This window comes from Tiliqua scincoides, chromosome 2, assembly GCF_035046505.1.
Source record: "Tiliqua scincoides isolate rTilSci1 chromosome 2, rTilSci1.hap2, whole genome shotgun sequence".
Lineage (NCBI taxonomy): Eukaryota > Metazoa > Chordata > Lepidosauria > Squamata > Scincidae > Tiliqua > Tiliqua scincoides.
This window is the reverse complement of record NC_089822.1, coordinates 133,882,953-133,910,259: the sequence shown is the minus strand read 5'-3', so window position 1 is coordinate 133,910,259 and position 27,307 is coordinate 133,882,953. Positions and strand designations below refer to the sequence as shown.

The following is a 27,307-nucleotide window of genomic DNA, read 5'->3' as shown; positions in this document are numbered from 1 at the left end:
ACCCTATTTGTAAAGTTTACCTCTTGAAGGTAAAGAGTTTGAAAACCACTGGTGTCGCACACAAAACTTTGGGAAAACTGCTCTCTGGAATATCTTCTTTTTCAGAAGTGAAATATCTTTTTAAGCAGTGTCTTAAAATAATATTGTTGCACAACCCATTCACAATTCTGCAACTATTCTAAATCTAAGACCCAAAGGTAGCAATGGAAGTAATGACAGTAGCGTTGTTGTGTGGGACCACATTATTAAACAAGCAAGACCCTTAGGAAAATATGTTCAAACGCTGCAGACTACAGAACATGCAGGAATTTTCAGCAGGAGTGAAACCAAAATGTTTGCCAGTTGTAATTAAGGTATTTTTATCCCACCTTTCCCTCACTATTGTGAGTACTCAATTCTGCTAAGATCAATTACACAAAATACATGAAAACAAGCAGACAAAATATTAAAACAAATATAGAATTAAAGCAGCAAAGAAATAAAACAGCATAAAAATACGAACGCACAATAAAACAATAAGAACCTCAGCAAAAAGATAGGAATAAATTTTGTTCCTGCAACATGTTGCTGAGGCCCTTCTACAATGCAGTCTTCCATTTCTCTTGCTTCAGGTTCCTCTATCTTATGTATGCAGGTAAAAAACCTGACAGATATACATACAAAACCAAGAAACATACTAACATCTGCAAACAGAAGAACAGGTGGCTTCAATTTATGCATTCTTCCTCTTTATGAAGTCCACATAGCTCAAAATTAAGACTAAGTAGCAATCCTCAGACAGATTCTGATTAGAGAGCTAAACCAGAGTTATGCTATTATTTCAAGGGCACATTATTGAATAGGATGAAGCAGGGCACAAGCCAAACAAACAAATGTGAAATTTTGTCTAAATACAGTTAACAATGCATTAGCAAAATATGATGAGACATACAATATAACTGAATATCCATATTTACACCTACAGGTACTCTTTAATTATATTGTACAGATACTTATTTACTGACGTCTTTTCTCCCTAAACATAAAAGTTTCTTCTATTTCTTCATGAGAAAATTGAGGTCTATATACAAATTCTAAGCTTAGATAATAAAGTCTTTATTTCCTTTACTACAGTGATGATGGCTTCCATTTAAATTTTCTTATTTCCTCAATTGGCAAAAACTAAGTTATATTATACAGACTTGGGGTACAGCTGCTTATAATTCCATATACGGTATATTTGTCACTTTAATTAAGTTCATGTATTCATAATTTTAAATTTCATATATTCTAAAAGCACAATTTTATGCACTAACAGAATACTTTTCATTACTCCCATTTGATGCCTAGTCACTATCTGATCCCCAAAAATGGCTCAAAGCGAGTAAAGTACTCCAATTATAAATATACTGTACTGTATATGACTCTACCTATGAATCCAAGACCAAGGATATTTATCTTCTATCTCAAGGAGAACACTAAGCAACTATTGGGGAGCAGTTCAAGGCAGTTCTATGATACAGAAGGGGAAGACTGAAGCAGAAAGGAAGATGTCCTGTTTCAGACTAACCTTCAGGCATGGGCTCTGCAGAGGACATTGGCTATAGCCTCAATGAGGCCCCAGCACTCTCTCAGCCTTGGGCTCTGTGGCACCCCTTGTCTCATCAAGCAGGGATGGGGGTCAGAAAGAGGCAGGGATGATGGCTGCCCATAGGTGTGAGCCACAGTCTTCTCTCAACGCAGCACTAAGTCTGACTGCAGCGTTCCCAGATGTGGTGCCAAATGTGCCTGCACTGCCTTGGCCTGACTCAGAGCTGGCCATGATGGGTCATGTGGGGCCTAAGAGGCAACTTCAGACCTCAAGGGAGGCAAGAGTGGTGGCTGCCAGCAGGTAGACAGCCCCATTGGGGAAAAAACAGTTGGAGGAGGGTGGGGCGGTTTATGGGCCTGATGAAGCTCAGGCCTAAAATAAACAAGGGCCCACAATTAGTGTAGGGCAGACCTTCCTCCAAAGAGGAGGATGGGCAGCCGAGGAGTCAGGTGGTCTCTCATGAGCCTTACAGAAGGAAGAGTCCAAGCCCTCCAACCCAGTGAAGCATTCCTGATTGCCTTGTCACAGGTGGAGGGCCACAGCTGAAGGCAACCCCCTCTCCCCTGCAGCTCTGAGGTCCAGGGTGACAGCTCTCAGGCCAGTCCAAACATAGAGAGAGGGGCAGAAAAAGGGCTGACCTGCCACTGGAAGGGGCTACAGCCCCAGGAACTCCTTTAGCATCTCACAAAAGACTAAAAGGCAATTTGGAAAAAAAAACAAGTGCTTTCTTCTGCCTATTTCAACCAGCACCTCTCTCCAAAAATGTGTGATGACTGCAGGACATAAAGAGACTTAAGGAATCTTTTGGCTGGGAAAAAGGTAAAAATGGCAAATGCAAGCAATGTAACAAAGACATGCAAGGTCTGGTTGACTTTGGAATGAAGCAACGTAACATCTGTATGTTTTTATGGTTATAGTAACCAATTCATATGTACATTTATTATTTAGGAATTATCTAAAAAACAAATTGATTTTTAAAATCTCTACTTAAAACCATGATTCAAGTCAGCCTTTTTTTCTTGGTCGTGTAAATCAATCCATCCTACCCCCAAGAAAGCCAATTTCCCAGAAATGTTACACCTCTAAGTCAGATAGCTACAAACTCAACTATTTTAGAGGGAAAAAAAGGACTTCTGAGCTATTAAATGAGAGTCTACAAGCTACCCCAACGCCCTCTCAAAGTTCTAAGTAATATAGCATGACAGTTAAAGGAAAAGAATTATGTTGAAAGATCTGTATATGAAGTACCTGGAAAACAGATTCCCTCAAAGACAAAGCAATGTTGCGATATTGCTCTGAAACTGTTGTGCAGATCTTGCCACTCTGCTTTTAAACTTCATGCCAACAACAATTAAGCCTTAAAAGCAACACAAACTACCCTGATAAAGCACAAAATTCCAACACAATCAAGAGGCAGAAAGAACCACTTAGGTCCTGGATCAAATCAATCAACATTTGGCCTTTGCGTTTGCTGCCAAGTCCTTGACACCCAGGGCTCAGAGGGATGCTGGTGCTGTAAGGCCAAAGGATAAAACAGCTAACGTAATAAAGGATACCAATTCATAGTTGAAATCAACTATAATTAAGGCAGGGGTCCTTTTGCTGAGCCTGAAATAAATACAAATAAATCCCTCAATGAAAAACCAAACAGAAACTAGACTTGCACCAATAAAGTCAAACTCAGTTTCATTTCTCAGCCTGAAAGCAACTGAATTAGAATAACATAAATCAGCACAGATGGGTCAATCCTAAACTGGGTCAGTAGATGTAATCCATAGACGGGTCAGTTCCAATTCCTAAGCATTCTTATTAAACCTTTCAATCTAGAATCCAGTGAGATTTACAAATATCCATCTATAGACCAAACTGAGAATCTAAGGTTTTTTCTCCTGGGTAGGGGAGAGGAGGCACATCACAATTCACCTTTTAATCATGAACCATCATCATGCATGCTGCTAAATAACTTTATTCTGTACACATTTAAGAATTAATTTCACTGCAAATAATTATAGTCCTCTATCTGTCCACTGCAAGAATCATCAACTTCCCCCTGCTCAATTCTGCTTTTCCTACCAATCTCCTGTCCTTGCCACCATGTTGTTTCACATAATTGTTCCAGTCATGAGAAATTCCAACTTGCCCCAATTTATTCATGTATTTAAAAGATTTTTATACCGCTTTTCCAGCATACAATTTAGCACACAAACAGTGCTCTCTGAACTTAATTCTAGTTTTTCATTCTCCCTGGAGAGCAGTACCATAAAGCTCAAAAGTTTGGCTTCTCTTTGTCAAAGACAACATCTTACGCAAAGTGGATGCAATGTAGATCCATTTTGCCTTCCTTGGTAGCACGTGGGTTGGTTAAATATCTTGCTTGGTCACCTGACTTTATCTATACTGTTGGCATTGACATGCAGTGTATATGCTTTCTAAATATGGCACACTATGGTCTATACCAGTGGTTCTCAAACTGGTGGGTCACGACCCACCAGTTCGTGTAACTCTTCCCCTGTCCCTTTAAGGGGCAGGGAAAGGGGAGGGAGGCAGTGATGTGATCCCCAGGATCACGTTGCTAAGGGGGGACGAGGGGGGGTGCTTTACACTTACTTCAGGAAGGCAGGGCTGCAGCAGGTGGGGGGAGACTTGCGCAGCCCTGCACAGTGCTCCCCAAGGCTTGGAACGTTTACTAAAAGTGGGCACGAAGCTCTTCCGTTTTGCCAGAGGTGCTTTGCGCCCGCTTTTAGCTAATGTTCCAAGCCTCAGGGAGCACTGTCCAGGGCTGCGCAGGGCTCCCTGCACCTCCTGCAGCCTTGCCTTCTTGAAGTAAGCGCAAAGCACACCCCTCACCCCCCTAACGATGCGATCCTAGGGATCGCGTCGCTGCCCTAGTCCCTCCCCTGCAAGAACTTACTGAGGGAGTAAATCTCCCTCAAAGTTTGAGAACCTCTGGTCTATACTGAATGTGGCAATCTGAGAGTACAAGTAGTGTGCATTTCTTGCAGCAAAGGATTGGGTTAGGTGACCCTGTATAAGAATAGGGATTTGTCTCCTACTTCAACAGGCTGTGCCTTATATGTCAGAGACCTGCCTTAACAGATTGCTCTCATTAGAATTTAGCAATTATCAATCTTCTCATTTTCATCTGGTAAATTGCATGATTTAGGTCCATAAGTTTTAGTGCAAGCACCATTTTTACATTAACACTTCATCCAACCTTATTCTCAATGCAGTCACATGGCCATATCAGCCTTAGTTTAGCTAAGCATAAAAAATGCAGACACAATGCAGAACTATGGTTTGCACTAACTATAGTTAAGAACCCACACAACGGTCTGAGCTTCCAGAGGTAAGGTTGAGCTTTTGTTTCTCTTCTGCTCAGAACTAAGCTTCTTACATTCATATGTTCACTTCCTCTTACGGACAGCAGCTCTCTTAAGGAGGAATAATCACCCTAAAGTGGTTTATCAATTCTGTATTTAGATTTATATATCTAATAATTTCTACTCCACCAATGCAAAGGACTGAACTTGGCACCTTCTGCATTAAAAGCAGTGCTCTGTCATTAAGCTTAGGCTCCTCCCTTTGTTGAACAACAAATTCTGGTTGGTAAGCAGGCTCAGATTCAGAGATAACATTTAGTTAGGGCTGATCTAAATAAAGCATGGTTTCTCCTGGTGTCTGAACCCAGCCACCATATCAATTCCTCTTACAAACCCTGACCATATAATTTTGAGGTTGGAAGGTACCTTGGTTCTAAGAACAAAAGGATTTCTAAACCCTTTTCTAAAAGGAATCTCTCTAATCCCAAATGTTGTAATACTCCTGAACATAGATATTGAAAACAGGACACACACACAGTCCAAAGGAGGTCTTTCTGGTTCTCATACAACAACACTAACAATGTCCATTCTCTATTAGACATATTTGCCCAATATGTGCATTTGACTTTAAAAATTTTTTTAAATACTTTTTACTAGTTGATCCCACGAGTGGCTCATGTGGTCAAAACCCCAAGACTTCATCTTGATCACATTCCTGAGCTTGTGCAGCTATCAACAAGTTCTCATGCTGTGTGAAACAAGTTAAGAAGCATCTAATCATCAGTCCTGCTGGTTTTCTACAAACATAGAAAGGCTGTCCTTCCTAGTTAGACGAGACCAAATATGCTTGTAATAGCACAAACCTTGCCACAAATCATGATGCTTATGCATCATATGAGGTCTATACAACATGCACCTCTGCTGAATGAGCCAAAATGAAACCACGAGCCAATTACTGCCTCATAGCCTGCACAAGATGAATGCCATTGTAACGAAGGCTGTTCTCACTCACAGACCACAAGGTTAATCCAGAACACATTCACTATTAAAAAAAAAAAGCTGATTCTGATGCCACACAACGATACAGCTAGTCCAATACCCCTGATCAACATTCACTGGTGAAGTGAATGCGCAACCTCCTGATTTTAGGAATGGGTTAAGTCAGAATGCCAGATGTAGGGGAGAGCACCAGGACGAGGTCTCTTGTTATCTGGTGTGCTCCCTGGGGCATTTGGTGGGCCGCTGTGAGATACAGGAAGCTGGACTAGATGGGCCTAAGGCCTGATCCAGTGGGGCTGTTCTTATGTTCTTATGTTCTTATGTTGAAGTGCAAGCCCTTCTGAGGTATACAGTATGTAAAATACTTCACAATCTATATCCATGGCCACAACAATCCCAATGATCATCATCATTCCCATTTTATGAATGGGCTGAGGAAGACAATCCACCAAGAACATACCTAAAGTGGCTTCCGAACTGTGATCTTCCCTAGTCCAGTACTATGCCACAATGACCAAATACACAAACTAAGCAAGCATTCGCCAGGATGATGTAGTGGTACTGCTGTTGGACTGGAAAATCCAGGTTCAAATCCCTGCTCAGCCATGAAGCTTCCTAGGTGACCTTGGGCCAATCACTCTCAGCCTAAACTGTATCACAGGGTGGTTGTGAGGACAAAAGAAGATAAGGAACCATGTACACTATTCTGAGCTCCTTGGAAGAAAGGTGGTATAACAATGTGATAAATAATTTGAGCTTGCAAATCTGGGAAACCTTAGTACTTAGTACATTTTATAAGGGGAGATGCTGAAAGCAAAGCGCAAGAACTGAATAAAGGCTGTATAAGTTTTTATTCCAATCTCCCCTGCTCCATTTACACTGAGAAAAAAATACTGGCCAGAAGCTGGGAAGTGTCATTCTTAGAAAATGTAGGCTTCATGCAAAACCAAGAAAAGCAAGATCAGTAAGATAAAGAAACACTGATACTCCAACACTTACCAATACATTGATATTCTCCTTTTGACTCAGCAAAGACCGCACCTCCTCTAAATCTCGGTTAAAGATGGCTTGGACCAGAGGAGGCTATAAGGGGGGAAAAACATAGCTATGAAATAAGTAAGCTGAGGAAGAGAATGAGTCATTAATATCATTGGTTGGCAACCTTCAGTCTCAAAAGACTATGATATAAGCCTACAGCACCCGCTATTCCCAGGCGGTCTCCCATCCAAGTACTAACCAGGCCTGACCCTGCTTAGCTTCCGAGATCAGACGAGATCAGGCATGTGCAGGGTAACAGTTGCTCCTTAATATCGTCACCCCACAAATATCTGAGTAAAGTATGAAGAGCTGTATTACTCTGGGTCAAACCACCAGTCACAATCCAACCAATCATCAAACATTAGTGGTACAGTGCATCAAGCCTGGTTATCCTGGATTTCAACCATATTCCCTAGTGCTGACAAGAACCTAAATGCAAGATGTCATAAATTAAACATTAAGTTTCATATATGTGAAGCCACTCACATGGTCTCAGGTAGACAAGGTATGCATGCTGAGATGTGGTCCCTCCCAAGAGGCACAGACCTGACAAGAGTTAGAGCTCTAGCTACAAAAAATGGTGAGATTTGCAGGGACAGGATGCAACAATATAACAGTGAAGGATAAAATTCAAAGGCTCTAATGGGCTTTTATACACTCCCCTGTGAAGGTATCCATTCTTGCTTAAAAAAATGATGACAAATCGATTGTTCTTAGAGAGGCAATAAGGATATCAATAAACCAAACACCCATTACACTTATGCTTAACTCTTATTGTTCCTAATCAGAGTTTATGAACAAGCCAGCCTGTCAATCATTATTGGATGATACAGGATTGAATCATTACAATAACACTACACCATGTTTCAACAAGGTTTTAGCATGATGGCTGAACCTGACCAATGTTATCGCACACCATCAACAGTCAATGAAGGGGACGGGGGAAAGGGAGAAAACTAACCAACTTATCTGGGCTGACATATACATGAATCCTTAAGATCATCTAATACAGATGACAGGAAGTCAACCTTTTTCAGTCTGGCTTCCAACCAGGGCGTGGGACAAACAACCTCGGTTGCACTAGCTGACTTGCACTGGGAGGGAAAAAAGGCAGAACAACCCTGTTGATTCTCCTGGACCTCTCAACAGCTTTCTGTACCATCCACCATGATTGCCTTCTGAGACATCTGGTACAAATGGAGTTCAGTGGCATCATTCTACTGTGGCTCCAGTCTTTCCTCATAAATAGATCCCAGAAAGTAGTGCTGGGAGACTACTGCTCCATTCTATGTTCACTGGCCAACAGAGTGCTTGAGATTCATCTTGTTCCCCATGCCTTTTAACATCTACATAAAGTGCTGAATTAGATCATTCAGAGCTTTTAAGTTGAACTATTGTTAACATGCTTATGATACTTAGCTTTCTCTTTCTTTCCCCACATCAGGGAAAACAACAGACATTTGGTGGATGCTTTGGTTTGGAAGAAGGCAAACTGAAACTTAATCCAGATAAGATGGAGTTCTGTTAGCAGGTTATTCCCTCAGCTCTGGAGTCAGGTATTAATTGGATTTTAGATGAGGCTATGCTCCTCCTGAAAAATCAAATTTGCAGTTTAGGACTGCTGCTGGACATGGATCTGTCCATGAGTGCCCAGATGACTGCTGCTGCAAGAAGTGCCTTCTGCCAGTTTCAGCTGGTTCACCAGCTGCAACTCTATTTAAAAAGAGAGGTACTGCTTCTGTTACATGTGCTTAGAGGTGACTGAAAACAGTGTTATTTTACTCAGAAACAAGCCTATTGTGTTTGGTAAGACTTAGACTGTAATCCTATCCTACTCACTGGAAACAAACACCTCTACACATGCATTAGTTACAGCCAGAACTTAGACTGCTGCAATATGCTGTATGCATGGCTAACTATTAAGGCAGCTCAGAAACTTTTAAGTGGTTCAGAATGTGACTATAAGAATACTAGTCAAAGCTAACCATTTAGAACATATTACAATTATTCTGTTTCAGCTCTGCTAGTTTCTGGGTCCAATTTAAAGCACTGGATTTGGCCTTAAAGCCCTAAACAGTTTGCCTCAAGAACTGCCTCCTCCCATTTGAACTTGTCTGATTCTTAAGATTATTACTACTACTACATATACCCCACTTTTCAACAAAAAGAGTTCTCAAAACAGTTTTTATAGTACAAACAATGAGAACTGGTTGGCAATGAAGACCCTGCTCTCTAGTCTGTCACTGACAGAGCTGCAGCTGATGACTACCAGAAACAGAACCTTTTCAGTAGTGGCACCATACTACCGAACACCCATCCTAGGGAAGTTTAAACTGGTTCCCTCCTTTTCTGCTTTTGAGGAGAGGTGGAAGACCTTTTATTCCTTGAAGCTTTTAACTCTGATCAAACTTTATGCTAGCTGATATTTATTCTATTATTGTGTGTTTTTATTATTACAGTATTCTATTATTGTTTTTATAAGTTGCTTTAGAATATTTTAATGGAAAATAAGATAGAAATATAGGCATGCCAGAGAGTTCAGAAGAGGGGAAAGGTATACTAAATAATATCATGCTGACCTTTGAAGCAGACATAAAAATTCACAGATAACTGAGGGGAAAGAGATCTATATGGGATGCCAAGATGGTTGAGGTTAGAATCAACTTGGTCCAATATTAAAAATATTTCTATATGCTTTTCAACAAGAATTCGCAAAGTAGCTTACAAAGCAAAATAAATGAAAGGATGGTTCCCTGCCGCTGGTGGCTCACTCTAAAAAAGATGCAAAAGAGACACCAACAGACAGCTACTGGGTGAACAGAGACAAATAGCTATGCATTCTGGGGCGAAACTGGGAGGAACAAGAAACCTCCACACTTGTGGCGGGCCTCAGGGGGGGAAGCCCCAAGCCCGCTGTGCCACCTCCATCTGCCCGTCTGAGTGATTCCGTGGCCAGGCAAAGCCCCATGTGATGCTCTGACAGGCTCAAGAAAACTTCTGGCATGATCTTAAAGAGTACTTCTGGTTTTGTATCCCCAGGGCAGGAGCGTGATGAGGACCTGGTCCCAGGGAGGCACAGGGCCAGGTCCATCACTACTACACACAATCCAGAAATGGGTGTTTCAGACCTAAAAATAGCTGTGGAGGCTGGGAAATGGCACAGTTTGACCATGTGAAGTTAGGAGACACCATTTTGGCACTTTCTTTATTTGCTAAAGGCATCTGAAGGTGGACCACAGTATCCACTAAAATCTGTAGTGAATCAAAACTGGATGCTAGACCCGCAGGTGAACTGTACATAAGAACAATAACTTTTAAAAGGTACCTCTTAGCCCAGTTTGCATGCTCACTGATTTCCATTAGATTCTAATGACTTCCCACCCCTTTTGTGCCCCACTTTACCATTATCACCACAACTCATGGGGATCAGGAACACCCCTGCTTACAATTACAGCTACCCGGTTTCTGTTCTGGGAGCAGCAGGTATAGAGATACAGCACTGATGATTTGTAGCTACTTTTCTTACCTGCCATTTCGACACCGCTCCATTTTTGATCCCATAGTGACACCATATAACTTCAGCCAGCATACAGTATAGTCAAAGCAAGCACTCAGCTCCTGTGAACCTGATAACCCTTCACAGGAGAATGGTGTGTGGTTCTGCAGTCCCAGGCATGTTTCTGACAGCTGAGACTCCATGGCTGTTCAGGTTCCTCTCACCACCATCAGCCCTTAAATTGGTGAGCTGGGTGGTTGCCTCACTTATAACTCACCAATTTGCAGAAGGCTGCATAGAGGATTTTTTATACACTGAGCCTGAAGATCAGTAAATCTCTACAACCCATTTCTATGACAGGTCTGTGTCACTTCCCACAAGTCCTTTGCACTATTCTTTGCACAAAAACAGAGGATTTACCATGGCGCCTGCTTCTTCCTGTCCCCCCTCCCTACCTTCCCTTTGCTTGGCCTCTGCTACCTCTCTCAAGAATATTTATGCTGGCACAGGGGCAAGACTTCCCATTCTATGCAGCCTTCCATATCCAACAGCTGTTCAGATCAAATGATATTGAGGATTGTGCCAGCACAGTGGACTACATGGCTGTGTGCATGTACACAACACGCATTCTTACACCTGACACACGCTGCACTGGTGAAAAGGCCCAATGAAGAGAATCTACATTCAAACAGCTAGATCTCCAATTTGGCTGTTGGTTTCCTCTCATGATGAAGAGCAGATGGAGTGCAGTAGAAGACAATCTTGTCTCAGGGAAAATCCATGGGGAACATCAGAGCAGGCTCAATGAATAAGCATAACTGGATAATTTTTCCCCCTCACATCTTTACTGAGCCTCTTATCTGAAACCTAAAGGGCAGAAGACAAGTGTAGGTCAAGGCAATTAAGAAAGCAAGCCTCTTATAAATTTTACCAGCATTCAGTAGCCATTCATTTCCTATTCCAGCAAACTGCTAATGTGAGATTTTCAGATAGAAACATTTCTGGGGCATAAACACATTATGTTCTGGATCAAGTCTCAAATATAACAGGTAACTCATCAGTTGGATTTGAGCCAAATGCCCTAAAGAGGAAAGCTTCAAAATCCTGTTTGTTGGGATTTATTTTAGATGTATATGCTGCACTTTTCCCAAAGCAAACACAGGCAACATTTCTTTATCTAATTCTTCTTCACAGTAGCTCAATAAAGTCACTACTACTATTTTAGAGATGTGAAAAGGGGGCTCAATAATAGTATCTGACCTACAGCTACATAGAAAGCCTATGGCTGAGACATGACTTAAACCAGCCCACAAGTCACTAGATCAGTATATGCCCTCCAAAAGGTTAGGGCCATCCTTTTACTACTACTTATATAAACTGTTTTCTCCACATCTAAGCCTGCAAAAATTGGCCTTGAGACCTGCAAACATTCCCCAATTGTTTAGAAGAATAAACTACAATTATCTATGAACACAAGGCATATTTAGCAATATTGGTAGCAACAGACACCTTTCAAGTGCCACCCAAAGCACAATCCTGCTGCCTATTTCTCTGTACACTGTTCAGAATGTAAATGCATTTGACTGCATAATTCTACCACACCTTTTCTTATGCGTGCACAGCACTTAACACATAAGGCTTTTAAGACTTACAAGGATCATTTACAATTCTGGGATGTTAGGCACACATTAAAGAGAAATGTAATCAAAGTACACAAGCAAGGAAGACCCCTTATCTTCTTGGCACAGCTCTAGACTGCAATCCCATGGGAGGGAATACAGCAGACAGCTGTTCCACATGCCCTCACAGCCCTCCTACACACACAGCACCAACTAGTACTAGGTGGAATTGATGCCATTTCGATCTGTACTTCTCATCTTTCAGAGGAAAACCTTGAACCTCTCTGCATCTTTTCTAAGTTAACTCAAGAGTTACTTCCCTCCACCCAATGGCTTGGATAAAGCACCAAAAGGAGAGAGGTATAAAGCAGGGAGGGATGAGTCATCCATGTGGAATGCAGTGGACTTAGCATCCCTTCTTTAAAGAAAGATTGTTCTTAGACTATCATTCCCTTGACAAACCAGTGTTGTGTAGCTGTTTGAGCAAGTGACAGGACACACCCACCCACTATTTATAAGATGAATGTTCTGGTTGCAAAAATCCAGATTCAATTTGTGTGGTCTAGCAGACTGGTCAGCTAGAGTTGAAAAATCTAACATTAGCTCCCTGTCAATATAATACAAATACTGATATGATTGGACAAAAATTGCAAGTTTCTAAGAGCCAGAACCAAGGTTTTAAGAAACTAGCCCTGCTGTGGGGAGGGGATCAAGGAACCAACATAAAATTCCTTGCCTGGGTTATCAGAAACCTGGGATCTTTTCAGGCTTGAATATTAATGATTCACCTAACAGGATTTATCTGAGGATAAATTAGAATGTAGAATGATTGCAATGCACTTTGCAGATAAAATATATTATGGAACTGATTATTAATCATATACACATGAAAGCTAATTTCTGGCTTCCATCTCCAAAAGATGAAAGCAATAATGCATCTGTTTGTGCAGTAAACATGCATACACACACTAAGGTCTCTGCAAGTGCAATGAACAACTTGCACTTATGTAAAAAGAAAAAGTCCACTCTATAGCCTGTCATTCAGGCTAGTAGAGATCAGAAGCAATGCTGGAGAACTAGCCCCATTCTTCCTTCATCCAGTGTTGACCTGATTGATGGTAAAGACCCTTCCCCCACCTACCCATAATTCTGAAAGACATTTCATCAGCAACAACACTTAGCTCTATACTATATAGCCCAGAACTCTTGCCACTGCAATGAAACAGCATTGGCCCAGTAACAACATTCCAGCCGTAATAAAGAAATGAAAAAGATGCCTCAAACTTGGGTATCATTAAAAAACGTTTGTGGGTGCTGAGAGCAGTGTTTCTTAATGTCGGTTCCCTGCCATACCACTCTGCATGGTCCATCTATTGGAAGTACCATCAGAAGCAACTAGTAATGATGTAATTGCCAGTTACTTTCGGATTGGGATGCCAGACCCAACACAACAAGCACCAGTAAGAAGTTCAGGGCAGATGGGAAGGCTTTTTTGAGCATGCAAAAAACTACATACCAGAGGTCTGTGCACCAAGCTTCCTACTGCTGCTTATTGTGTTGCACTGCTTGCTTCCAGGAAGCAGAGGTCTGGGGGTCCCGCAGACACCACCAAACACCACCTTAAGTACCACTGGTGCTACAAGTACCTGTGGTTGAGAATGCTGGTCTAGAGAAACAAAGATGTGCAAAATCTGGCTGCTATCCACAAGTGCATTCAGGAAGATACAGTAGTAACCTTTCCATACTAAAAAAAAGGAAACCCATATTGTGGAATGACCCACTTACAGCCTGTGGGGTTTAATTTACACCCTCAGTGGACTGTATCAAAACATGTTGCTACTTTAAGACCAAGTGCGCAAAAACTAGGCTAGGAACTATTATACCTTACCTCTTTCTATGAAGTAAAGGATATATGAACAGATCTGCCAGAATAACTCCATCTCCCTCCCCACTTATACCTCTTTTTATTCCATCCCTTTCTATTTCTGCTTTATCCTGCATTTCCATTAGCAACTTCCGCTTCTATCATTTCACCAATCATTCCTTTTTCCACAGATATTTCCAGTTAAACACCTAGAATGGGGATCAATCACAATCCTACAAGGGAATTTATGACACACAGGCCAAAGTGCAATCCTAACTAGAAATGGGACATACAATGTTGAAGATGGAAACCAGTGAAATTAAAAGCAAAGGCATAAAAAAGGGGGAGAAAACGCAGGCCACAAGAACATAGGAACAGCCTCACTGAATCAGGCCACAGGTCCATCTAGTTCAGCTTCCTGTATCTCACAGCGGCCCCACCAAATGCCCCAGGGAGTACACCAGATAACAAGAGACCTGCATCCTGGTGCCCTCCCTTGCATCTGACATAGCCCATTTCTAAAATCAGCAGGTTGCACATACACATCATGGTTTGTAACCCGTAATGGATTTTTCCTCCAGAAACTTGTCCAATCCCCTTTTAAAGGCATCCTGTGGCAAGGAGTTCCACAGACCAACCACACGCTAAGTAAAGAAATATTTTCTTTTGTCTGTCCTAACCCTCCCAACACTCAATTTTAGAGGATGTCCCCTGGTTCTGGTGTTATGTGAGAGTGTAAAGAGCATCTCTCTATCTACTCTGTCCATCCCATGCATGATTTTGTATGTCTCAATCATGCCCCCCCTCAGGCGTCTCTTTTCTAGGCTGAAGAGGCCCAAACGCCGTAGCCTTTCCTCACAAGGAAGGTGCCCCAGCCCAGCAATCATCTTAGTTACCCTCTTTTGCACCTTTTCCATTTCCACTGTATCTTTTTTCAGATGCGGTGACCAGAACTGGACACAATACTCCAGGTGTGGCCTTACCATCGATTTGTACAACAGCATTATAATATTAGCTGTTTTGTTCTCAATTCCTTTTCTAATGATCCCAAGCATAGAATTGGCCTTCTTCACTGCCGCCACACATTGGGTCGACACTTTCATCGACCTGTCCACCACCACCCCAAGATCTCTCTCCTGATCTGTCACAGACAGCTCAGAACCCATTAGCCTATATGTGAAGTTTTGATTTTTTGCCCCAATGGGCATGACTTTACACTTACTTATATTGAAATGCATACCATAACAAACCAAACATACAGACAATGGCCAAACCATAGCAGAGACAATAGCAGAGACTATGGGGCAAGCCGGATGCAAAGGATATGAGTCATTTTTTGAAAATAATTTCATACATAAATAAAAATATAGAAGTACACCAAAAATGTACTAGCTCATCAGCTGTCACAAGGCTGTTTAGACAGCAGAGCCCTCACAAGACACTTGTCCAAAAGGAATTCTTTGCTATTTGCCCTGGACAGTGTCTCGGCTTCAAGGCTGTTATACTGAGAAATATCTTCTGAAAAGTGACAGGGTACTTGAACCATCTCCTCTAATAGTCTAGGGCAGCCATTTTCAACCACTGTGCCATGGCACACTGGTGTTCCACAAATGGTCTGTAAGTGTGCCGTGGGAGTCTGGGGGAGGGTCATTTATTAGTAGCATCATTGGGGGATGTAAGCCTCTCCCCCACCAACAGCATGGTGTGCCTTGTCAATTGTCAAAAAACTGATAGTGTCACTTCAACAATTTTAGTACCTTGTCAATGTGCCATGAGATGAAAAAGGTTGAAAATCACTGATCTAGGGGTGTGTGTATATGTGTACACAACGGAACAGAGCCTGCAGAGAATGTAGAAGGAACTAACATGACAATCTGAGGGTCAGACAGAATGAAGGTGGCAAATCTAAAAGCCCAATCCTATCCAACTTTCCAGTGCCAGTGCAGCTGCAGTGCAGCCCCAAGGCAAGGAAACAAACATTTCCTTACCTTGTGGAGGCCTTGTGAACTACCCTCCCACCACAAGATGCAGTGCACACCCTACTGGCATGGTTGCACCAGAGCTGGAAAGTTGGATAGGATCTGGCCCTTTGGCTGCTATCCTATCCACACTTACCTGGGAGTAAGCTCCATTGATGATAAAGGGACTTACTTCTGGGGAGACATGCTTAGATTTGGGCTGCAGGAGAAAGGGCCAAGGTTGCCACATCAGTGGTTTTCTAGAAAGGGGCTTTCTGCCAGAGACAAATGCCCCTTTTGCTTCAGGAATAAGGTAGGCATTAGGCAAGCTCCTGCATGGCGAAATGCACCCCTCTGCCCCATTACTGGAGGGTCAGGGCCCCTCTCAGGATCTAGCAACACTACATAGCTGGGAAGCATTTAGGAATTGGGGGGGAGGCTCAGGAAACAGGAGTGAAAGGATGAAGTGGTGGGAAAGGGATGCTCAGAGAGGAGGCTGCAGATGGAGATGCGGACAAAGTGGGAAAGGGAGGGGGAAAGGAGGGAGCCACAGCACAATCCTCTGCCTGTCTCCTCAGGAGTAAGTCCCATTCGAGTCAGTGGGGCTTCCTCCCAGGAAAGTCTGCAGAGGGTGCAGCCCGAATGGGTGCGGGGGCAGATGGGGCTGCGATGGGGCAGAGAAGCGCCCCTTCTCCTTAGGCGGGAAAGGAGCAGCGCTGAGCCCGGGCGCCGCCGGCCTTCTCGGGATGCGGGCAGCCCCTGGGCCGGGCCCAAGCCAGGCCCGCCTCCCCTTGCCTGCACCGGCGAGGGTCTCGGGGCGCCCCTGCAGCAGACGGGCCGTTCCCGCCGAATGCAGTGGGCGGCTCCGCACTAGGCCGCGCATCCCCAGGCTGGCGTAGCGGGCGCGGCCGGGCGGGGAGGGAGGAGGCCGGGCGCGGTGTGCGAGGCGAGGGGAGGCGGTCGGGGGGCGCCCCGTACCTGGTCCGTGATGCTGAGGATCCCCATCTCCGGGCGGGGCCGCCCCCCTCACTCAGCAGCGCCGCCGCCTCCTCCGAGCTCCCGGCATCGATCGGGCTTCGGCAGCCGCGGCGCCCTCCGGCTGCTGTGGGGCGGGCGGGAGGGGAGGAACTGAGCCCGCCCACCGGGGAGGCGAGGAGGGAAGGCCCGTGCCGGAGCAGCGACCCCTGTCGGGGAGGCCCCACCACCGCGGCCCGCCCAGGCCCCGGGGATGAGGCGGAGGAGCCGTCGAGCCAGGGGCATCCTCCCCGCTCCGGGGGAGCGTCTGCCTCGGGCTCCCGGTGGCCAGAAGCGCCTTCTGCGGCCCGTGGAGCGCGCGCGACATCCCGGGAAGCGGCACTCGCAGGTGCAGGGCTTCCTTGGAGCCTGCTCAGAAGGAAGGCCCATTAGAGGCAGTGGGGCTTCCTCCCAGGAAAGTGAGGACAGGATTGCAGCCCCAGAGCCCCATCCTATGCCTGTCTACTCAGGAGTAAGTGCCATTAGAGGCAGTGGGGCTTACTCCCAGGAAGGTGTAGGGAGGATAGGATTGCAGCCCCAGAATCCAATCCTTTGCATGTCTACTCAGAAGTAAGTCCCATTATAGTCAATGGAGCTTACCCCCCCCGTAAAGTGAGGATAGAATGGTAGCCTTAATCACCCAAGCCTACGTCTGTCTACTCAGGAGCAAGTCCCATTATGGTCAATGGAGCTTACTCCCAGGAAAGTGAGGGTAAGACTGTAGCCTTCGAGCCCAATCCTATGCCTGTCTATCAGAAGTAAGTCCCATTATAGTCAATGGAGCTTACTCCCAGGAAAGTGTGGATAGAATTGCAGTCTCAGAGAGACTTTTCCTATTTCCATTTCACCTATTGAGGAGTTCCCACACCAGACCAGACCATAATCCTAATCCAGGATTACCCACCCCTTGACACCCCGCTGTGCAACCATACTCTCATATTTTAACAGGCAGTGTGGTTGTGGCAAGAATATCACCTTTTCCCCTCAGCTGTATGGATAAAATTCCTAAATCTGGTAGCAATTGCAGTTAGGAAAACTAGACTCTGACGCTAGACTAGACACTAGATTAGGAAAACTAGACTCTGACCCAATCCTATCCATGCGCAGAGCACATTGGTTGTGAGTGCTTGCACACTTCCCATGGTCTTTGGTCTTTGGTGCTTTGGTGCTTTGGACACCAGTGGGGTGGCTTTGCCTCACCTGCCTCCCCACCAACTGCATGTCCCTGGTGCAACCACAATGCAGCCCCAAGGTAAGGAAGCAAATGTTCCCATACCTTCCAGAGGCCTCTGTGACTGCCTCCCCACCACAGGATGCAGTGCACGCCCCACTGGCATTGCTGCACCAGCACTGGAAAATTGGGTAGGATTGGGCTCCTATTCTGCACGGATTCATCCATGTTACATGATCATAACATTATGTATGTAAGGTGTCACTGCTGACTGCTCCCCAAAGGCTCAGCAGCATTTGCTGTGCATATTCACTTGGGAGTAAGCCTCAATTTGTTCAATGCAGAAGGGCTTTTTCCTAGGTAAGATCTAAACACAGTGCCTTAATAAAATATACACATGGAGAATACATTAAAGTAAATAAAACATTCAAATAATGAAATCCCTGTTTGCTAGGCTCACTATATTCTTTCTCAGTAAAAGGGTCTGGGCTTTCAAGGGGGGGAGAGAGTTTCAAAATTGGAGAACAGCAGCAATATTGGTACCTTGCATGCCTTGCTATTTGGATTTGCCACATGGTCTCTTATCACTGTTGAAAGAGTGCACTCAAATGGCCAGGGCTGGTCCATCCATAAGGCCAACTGAAGTGGCCGCCTCAGGCACCAGAATGGTGAAGGACGCCCATCTCTGTCCACCTTGCTCCTCCTCTTTCCAATATCTGGATTAGAAAAGAGAGAAGGGGATAGAGAGGGAGAGAAAATGTGGAAGGGAGGAGAGTGCTGAGCTAGAACACTGGAGAATGGGAGGAACAGAGGCTGGCACATCATCAGGTTAAGTGGGACAGCATCTGGAATGCTGCCTCAGGCCCTCCCCAGTGCCCAGTTTAAAGTTCTTCTATTTCAGGCATACCAAGATAAAGACCCTCCTGGCTTTGTAAGTGAAAAATTTCCCTTACCAGCTGAAGCTTCTTTTTTGTCCTTTTTAGTAGGGGGGGGGGGAAGGCTGCCTTCTGGAGTATCTCCAGCTCCATGGGATTGGGACCATTCTGGTGTCCTCACATTCCCCTTTGCCTGGCCTGACCAGCAGCCAAGGCACGTCTGCCTAATCATGAGTAAACGTGAAGTGAGGCTGCTTGCTTTCCATAGGGCTCAATAGACTGCAGCTGGGAGGGAGGGACCTCCTCCCTTTTGTGTTTTTGGGGGCTGCATTCATTGGATCAGGACCATTCTGACGTCCTTGGAGTCCTCTCAGCCTGCCCTTTCCGACAGACTATGGCAAGTACACCTACTCATGAGTAAACACGAACTATAGGGCTCCATTCATGTTTTCCTTCCGGTTTTCTGGCCATAACTTTTGAACGAAAGGAGCTATTTCAATCCTGTTTGTTGCACTGCACTCCGTCGGCCATTCCGCATCCAATGGTGTATGGCATGACGCAGTAGCTCCTAAAGCTGTGAAGTTAGCGCATCACCCCCCCAGGGCGTGTCACCCCCTGGGCATGTCACGCAGTGCGGCCCACCCACCCCCAGTGACACCAGTGAATTTAATAGTTACTGAGCACAACCAATGCTCTTTGGATATATAAAATTATCTTCTCTGAAGGCATTTTTATAGATAGTTGAGGGTGTATTGGCAACCTTCAGTCTCGAAAGACTATGGTATCGCGCTCTGAAAGGTGGTTCTGGCACAGCGTCTAGTGTGGCTGAAAAGGCCAATCCGGGAGTGACAATCCCTTCCACACCGGGAGCAAGTGCAGTCTGTCCCTGGTCTGTCTCCCTGGCTATGGGCCTTCCTTCTTTGCCTCTTAGCCTCAGACTGTTGGCAAAGTGTCTCTTCAAACTGGGAAAGGCCATGCTGCACAGCCTGCCTCCAAGCGGGCCGTTCAGAGGCCAGGGTTTTCCCACTTGTTGAGGTCCACTCCTAAGGCCTTCAGATCCCTCTTGCACATGTCCTTGTATCGCAGCTGTGGTCTACCTGTAGGGCGTTGAGGGTGTAGTAGTTCTGAAATGACTTAGGAAAGTGGAGGACGGAGATGTAAAACCACACCATAGTTTTATAGCAGAGCTACACAACCACACCCCTCAGAACAGGTACAGCTCCATAAAGCATCTCTCAGCCTTTTTGTCAATAAAATTGTGCCAGTTCTAGAACATTGGGTTATGTAGCAATCCCATCATCACATCAGGAATGGGGGCTCTGATGCATAATGTTATTTATTTATTTATCATGAAATGTATATACAGTGTACACCCTTTGTACAAGACATACCAAATACAATATAACAATAGCATTAAATTTATGTATTCAAAATAAAACACAATTTTAAAAAACAACAAGTTGAAAGATGTAGAGCACAGCAGAACAAAAATTATCTAACAGGCCCTAGGCTTGGCAATACAAGATGGTCTTGATAAGATACCTTGAATGAAGATTGAAGGGGCCAGGGGTCATCTGGCTGGGGCAATTCCACAGCCTGGGTGCAGCCATTGAAAAGGTCCTGTCCTGAGACCCTGCCAGCCTCACCTCTGGTTGCATAGGAACTAAAAGAAAGTTCACTCCAGATTACTTTAACTGGTGAGGAAATTAAGTCAGGCAGTTCTTCAAAAATTCAAGACACTCACATTCATTTAAGGGTTAGCAGCCCAATCCTCACATTCATTTAAGGGTTAACAGCCCAATCACACTTTCCTGGGAGTAAGCCCCATCGACTGTAATGGGACTTAGTTCTGAGTAGACATGCATAGGATTGGGCTGTAAATCATGCTGATGCAGTGATCCTATGATGAAAGTAAATAATATTAATTATACTTCTATATTTCCCAACACTACATAATATTATGGATCATAATTTCTACAAATTACAATGTTAAAAATTATGTAAGCTTACACAATACTAGTCTTCATATAAGATATGCAAACATTTTCTGAGATCCCCAGAAATTTCTGGCTCCCTCCTTTGGTTTCCAACCCACCCCCCTTTTACCCTGGGCCCAGATACAATGTATCCCCTGCACCCTACTCTCACCCTACTTCCAGGTTAAGAGATTCTGTACTAGTTTGGGTTGTATGCATAACTCACTCTAACAGTCTCATAAGTATCCATATAACAAAGAAGGAACCCTTTATAATGGCTTCTTTCTAACTTCACATAAGTGAGCAATTATGTTAGTTGAAAATAGCAGGCAAATGTGACTGTTGCCTAAATGTAAATTTATATAAAATATAAATTTCCCTGGTGTCTCATAAGGACAAACTGACACCCAGGATGTTTTATGTCTTTGGTTCTCTGCCCATTGATCGTCACAGTCCAAATTTTATTGAGAGCCAAGTTAATATGATGTTGCTATCTTTTTAGTCTTCCTCGTCAGGACATCTTGTCACGTTTATGAAAACCAATGATTAAGAGACATTCACTTCTGTTGGACATTTTTGAGGAAGACAACAGTCCCTCCCTTTTTAATGATCTGTTGCTTAAACTTGATTCACACTCTTTTGGCTTTGAGAATGCTTTGTTCCTTTCAGCAGTCACCTTGCCAGGCTTGGTGAAGTCTGTTTTAGTTTGCACATTTTCCTATAGTCATGTAGCCTGAAAGTGCATGCAAATTAATCCAGGGCTAGCATGTAAATTATCAAGAATTATACAAATGCCTGACCAACTGCAGTTTCAAAAAACATTGTGATATTTTTGATATGCAATTATCCATATCTTAAAGAAATTACATTCTGGCTTTACAGATTGTGAAAAGCCTCTTACAGTGCAATCCTCTGCATGTGTACTCAGAAGTAAGTTCCAGTGAGTTCAGTGAGGCTGGCAGCCCAATCTTGAGCATGTTGGTGGTGGGCCAGCACAAGCCTTTCAGGATTTGGCTCTTAGCTGAGTTCCAGGAAAATGTGCACAGCATTGCAGCTACTGTATAGTCATGCTCTGTCACAGTCTTAAGCCAGACATGTCAGTAATAAGAAGAGGTATAAATATATTAACTACATGAACAAAATAAATAAAAAGGAGAATAAACACAAAAATGAATATGTTATTTCTGGGATTCAATACTGCAAGTCTCAAGCATTTAAACACGCGCTTTGCTTTACTGCTCTATGTAGAAGACTGGTATTAAGCCTACTTTATTAGTGGAGTTTGGCATAACACTTCCAACGCCCAGTAGAGGGCAATAGGCACTCTTTATGTACTGTACTTTCTGACACCATGGTTAAAACTGCATCATGCAGTAACCAGTGAGTTTAACTTGCTAATTTTTGAATTTAAAAAATTCAAAAAAATTTTTTTTTAATTAGTAAGTTAAACTCACTGGTTACTGCATGATGCAGTTTTAACCATGGTATCAGAAAGTACTATAAAAGGTACAGTAAAAGATACAACAAATGTGCAGACACTACAGACACTAACCATTAATGCAAATAGACTCTGTGAAGGCCAATAAACACATGAACTGTGTCAAAGTGAATTATATAGCAATCGGTTGTAGGGGAACTAACAGTGCAATCCTATGTGTACCCATTCAGAAGCATGCACCACTGACTTTAATGGGATTTACTCCCAGGAAAATGGACAGTATGTAAGATTTTAGCATTTGTAAGATTTGTACATTGTGCAAATGTGACTAAGGGCCCAATCCTGAGCTAGGCCAGTGCTGGGTGTCACAAATGTGCCATAAGGCACATTGGCAACACCCTGTGCCGCTGGCCCAGCTGAACCCAGTGCTGAACCCAGTGCTGGCTAGATGCCACCAAGAGCTAGGTAAGGGCTCCAGATGGCAGTGAGGGCTTCGGGGGCAGGGGGCAGACATTCTGGGGCTGAGGAAGGGTGAGGTGGGGGGAGGAACTGGGGTAGGCTCTGCCTGATCCTGAATTTTGTGTCTGGATGGAAGGCCTGACATGGAGTCTTTCAGCTCTACACTGGCAAAATAGACCGCACAGATTTGAGAAGTTCCATTGCAGACCTTGGAACCTTCCCCAGAGGGGACCTCTGGAGGTTGCTGCAGTGCCACAGGATGCAGCTGTAGCCACTTTGGCACCACTGCACCCAGTGGCAGTGCAGCCTTTAGGATTGGGCTGTCATGCCTTCAAGGAAACAGTGTAGTACATTCCTAGTACACATTTTGATACCTTTCACTTCCTGGTAAAATACCTTATCTTTTTTTTTTCCTGCCCACCTCCAAATTTGTCTCATGTTACATCTGGTAGGAACATCATACTTTGTTTTTGTGGGGTTGTGTAACCTAGGGCACAATCCTAACCAAGTCTACTCAGAAGTAAGTCCTATTTTGTTCTATGGGGCTTACTCTTAGGATTGCAGCCTAAGGGTGCAATCCTAACCCCTTATGTCAGTACTTTCCAGCACTGGCATAGCAGTGCCAATGGGACATGTGCTGCATCCTGCAGTTGGGTGGCACTCACAGAGGCCTCCTCAAAGTAAGGGAATGTTTGTTCCCTTATCTCAGAGCTGCATTGCCCTCATGTCAGTGCTGGAAAGCACTGACATAAGGGGTTAGGATTGTGCCCTAAATCACTTTAGCAAGACCACATGGTTTGCAACCCTATTAACATATCTTCTGTTTAAATCTTTGTAGGAGTTAAACACAGAGATGGAGAGAGAGAACTCTAGCAGCAGCCTGGTTGTTGTAGTGTGTGCACTTGTTGACTTTGAACTCAAGACTTGCTGAAGTCTTCAGTGTAACTTAAAGTCTTGCTTCAGTTCATTTTATATTAGTTTGTCCATTAAAGAGATCCCTTTTAAAAAAACCTTTGGATACTAATACTGCAAATACCACATACTGTGCTAGTTTGGATCAGGAGTGGTATCAGTAGTTAGTCAGGTCAAGCAGCACTGACTGAGAACACACATACATCATAGAGCCCACCTGGCCAGACAGACCCCTCTCTTTATTGGTGAAAATGATAGCACTCACTGGGGATGAAGTGGTGCAACAGGGAACCCAATGCAGGGTCCTGCCCTGTGCCTGTCCACCATCCGATGTAATTGGGTAGTCATGGTGCTGGTAACTGATGGGGACCCCATGAAACCCCGTAACAGTGTTTTGGGCACTACCATTGCCTGAGGATTCAGACCTGATGGTCCCTTGTTGGACTTGGGGTCAGCAACCAGTACCCAGTCTGACTAATTCCCTGGCGCTATTGGGTTGCCACATTGACTAAAGTAGTTTCACAGTTGTGGAATTCCCAAGAGAGAGCCTTTGCACTCTCCCCACCTCACCCCAGCACTGTCTGTTCTAGTGGCCGTCTGCTGGTATTCCTTTGCATATTTTTAGATTGTGAGCCCTTTTGGGACAGGGAGCCATTTAGTTATTTGATTTTTCTCTGTAAACCGCTTTGTGAACTTTTAGTTGAAAAGCGGTATATAAATACAGTGGTGCCTTGCTTAACGAATGCCCTGTGCAGCGAAAAACTCGCAGAACGAAAGCGGTGTGCGAAGTTTGGTAACTCGCACAACGAATTTTTATGACTTATGCTTCGCATAACGAATTTTTGTTTTGGTTTGTTTTGGTTTGTCTTAAGGGGGGGATCTTCATGTCCGTTTATGATCCCGTCCACCCTAGTAAGGGGTGGATCTTCATGTCACTTTATGTAAGTAAATCCCATTGTGCTTGCTCCCAGGAAAGTGTGCACAGGATTACAGCCTTCAAGCTCCCTACTCAGCATCCCCCCCCGCCCCGTTTTTGAAATCCTCTGTACAGTATGTATGCCTTTAAAGAGCACTTAATAAACACTTTGTAAACCAAATTTGACTTTGTTCTGACTTGCCCATAGGAACGCATTAATTAAATTTCAATGCATTCCTATGGGAAAACACGCTCCGCAAAACGAAAAACTCGCATAACGAAAGGACTCGCGGAACGGATTAATTTTGTTATGCAAGGCACCACTGTACTGTTAATAATAATAATAATAATATTTTTATTACCTTTCAGGCACCAGGAAAAGTATTGTTCCTGCTGTTTTAATTCTATTTTTTGTTGTTTCTTTGCTTCTTTTTTTTAATTGATTGTGTTTTCATCATGTACTATACAGTATTTTTAATACGTTGTAAATTCCCAGTGGAGCCATAGACTGAAAGGGAAAATAAACATTTTTATTCATAAATCACAAAATAAATCTATACAGTGAGAGCTGAAGGTACATAATGAAATGATCTGGTTGAAGCAAAGTAGGCCTGAGTCTGATCTGCACCAGGAGAGGATCTCCATGTATATTGCCTTGAGCTCCATGAAAGACAAAAAGCAGGATATAAATGTAATAAATAAACACAATGCATTATAATCCCTACTTCATACATAGGCATACACTGCAAAGAGTAGGAAAAGTATATTGGTTCACAACCTTGACTGTGAATATAAAGGGTGGTTTTAAAAAAAATTAGTGGTGACTAATCTTGAGTATGTATCCCAAAGATGCAATCTTATCCACACTTACCTGGAAGTAAATGTTACTGCACACAGTAGGACTTACTTGTCCTGCATACCTTAGAGCCCAATCCTATGTATGTCTACTCAGAAGTAAATCCCATTATAGTCAAGGTAAGTATGGATAAGATTGTAGCCTGAGAGTTTTGCAAGGGGAGATCTGTTGCAAACAGGGTCAGCCTTACTATGAAAAAGTTGAGTTGAGCATTAAATTCCAGAAAAAGCACCCAGAAAATCAAGTGATTCATACCTGCCTCCTACATACATTCAAGAGCACAACCTCTGCAGTTCTACAGCATTTAGAAAGGCAAGACATTGTGGCTTCTGTACGTTTCTATAAACTTCTGTTACACCATTCCATTGAGTGCTGCAGGAGAGAAGTAAAAGAAGGAATAGTAGTAGTGGTTACCTTGCCATGTGACATGGCCGGAGACGGCTCTTCTCTGGGTTTCAACTTTAATCACTGGTTCAAATGAGTTCAGAGACGATGGATCAGGGGACTGTTGCTGAAGCTATTTTTATCATGTTATTGGACCTGTAATTAGCCACATTACCCAACAGTGAAAGCAAGGTGAAACGACAGACGCGTAGAGATCAGATGCTGACATTTTCATTTAGTGGTGAACACTTTCTACAGGGGAAGCACAAGAACAGGGTTTTTAACTTGTACAATACATTCCTTCTGATAGAATCACCAAACTATTGTTCCGGAAGGACTTTCAAAAAATTGCCCAACTCATTCTTCTATCCTTAGTGTTTCTCAGTGTTCCTGTTCTTACATTTGAATGTCTATGTTCTGTTGTGAGCTGCCTTGGGTGCTCTTTTTGAAAGGTGGCATATAAATTTCAAAATGTATGAATGAATCAATAATTCATTATATTATTACATATAATATATTATAATATTATATAATATTATTATATAATAATATTATATAATATTACAGTATATTATTGTATATTATGTTATCAACCCACATTTGACTATGTATTGTATTCACAACTTCAGTGCTCCAACAGTCACAGATCCCTGCTAGTTTTTACTTTGTGCACACAGGCAATCCTTCTGCCTATCTTTTTCTCAGTTCAGTTCATGCAAGCAGACTGTTGCCTATGAAAGCTTGCACTACAACAGCGAAGTGTGGTGCTACATTAAACTTATTGTAGCACAGGGACATGCGGTGGGTGGGGAGGCAGGTGAGGCAGTGCCTCCCCGCCGGAGTCCTTTGAAAAGCACTGCTGTTATGGGAGGTGCTCAAGCATTCAAAACCCATGCACTTTCAAAGGACTCCACTAGGGAGGCACTGCCTCACCTGTCTCCCCACCCACCGCATGTCCCTGTGCTACAATAAGTTTAATGCCTCACAGTGCCTTTTTCTTTTGTCGGGTATAGATTCATAGGAGTAACTTCCATTGTATACACCAGGGGTGGCCAAACCACAGCTCCTGAGCCATGTGCAGCTCTTTGACACATGATGTGTGGCTTTTGGAAATATGTTGGCTGAGCTCCTTTTTGTATCACAATCAATATAAAAGATAAATAAGAAATTTTCAAGTTTCATAATCATTTACTGGGTATAAACTGAGAGTCCATTGGATTAAAACAAATTTAATGCTCATGGTTCGTAAATATATTTAAAAATTTAAATGCTTCCTAAATACTGCGGCTCTCCAACATCTCTCTTTTGGCTCTCAAACATCTGAAGTTTATCTTATGTGGCTCTTACATTGTGCAAGTCTGGGCACCCCTAGTATATACCAGGGACATGTGGTGGGCAGTGCCTCCCCACTGGAGTCCTTTGAAAAGCGCCACCATTGTGTG

At 43.6% G+C, this 27,307-nt stretch overlaps 1 protein-coding gene across 1 annotated transcript in view; it reads right to left on the bottom strand.

Moving 5' to 3' along the window:
* ANKRD52 (ankyrin repeat domain 52) overlaps positions 1-16,914 on the bottom strand; it is a 53,376-nt gene extending 36,462 nt beyond the window's left edge. Inside the window, exons 1-2 of the mRNA XM_066613836.1 lie at positions 16,843-16,914; positions 6,889-6,972 (exon numbers count right to left, since the gene is read on the bottom strand). Of these exons, the coding sequence (XP_066469933.1) occupies positions 6,889-6,972; positions 16,843-16,869 (111 nt within the window). The 5' untranslated portion in view covers positions 16,870-16,914. The remainder of the gene's footprint in view (positions 1-6,888; positions 6,973-16,842) is intronic.
* Positions 16,915-27,307: the final 10,393 nt, after the last annotated feature.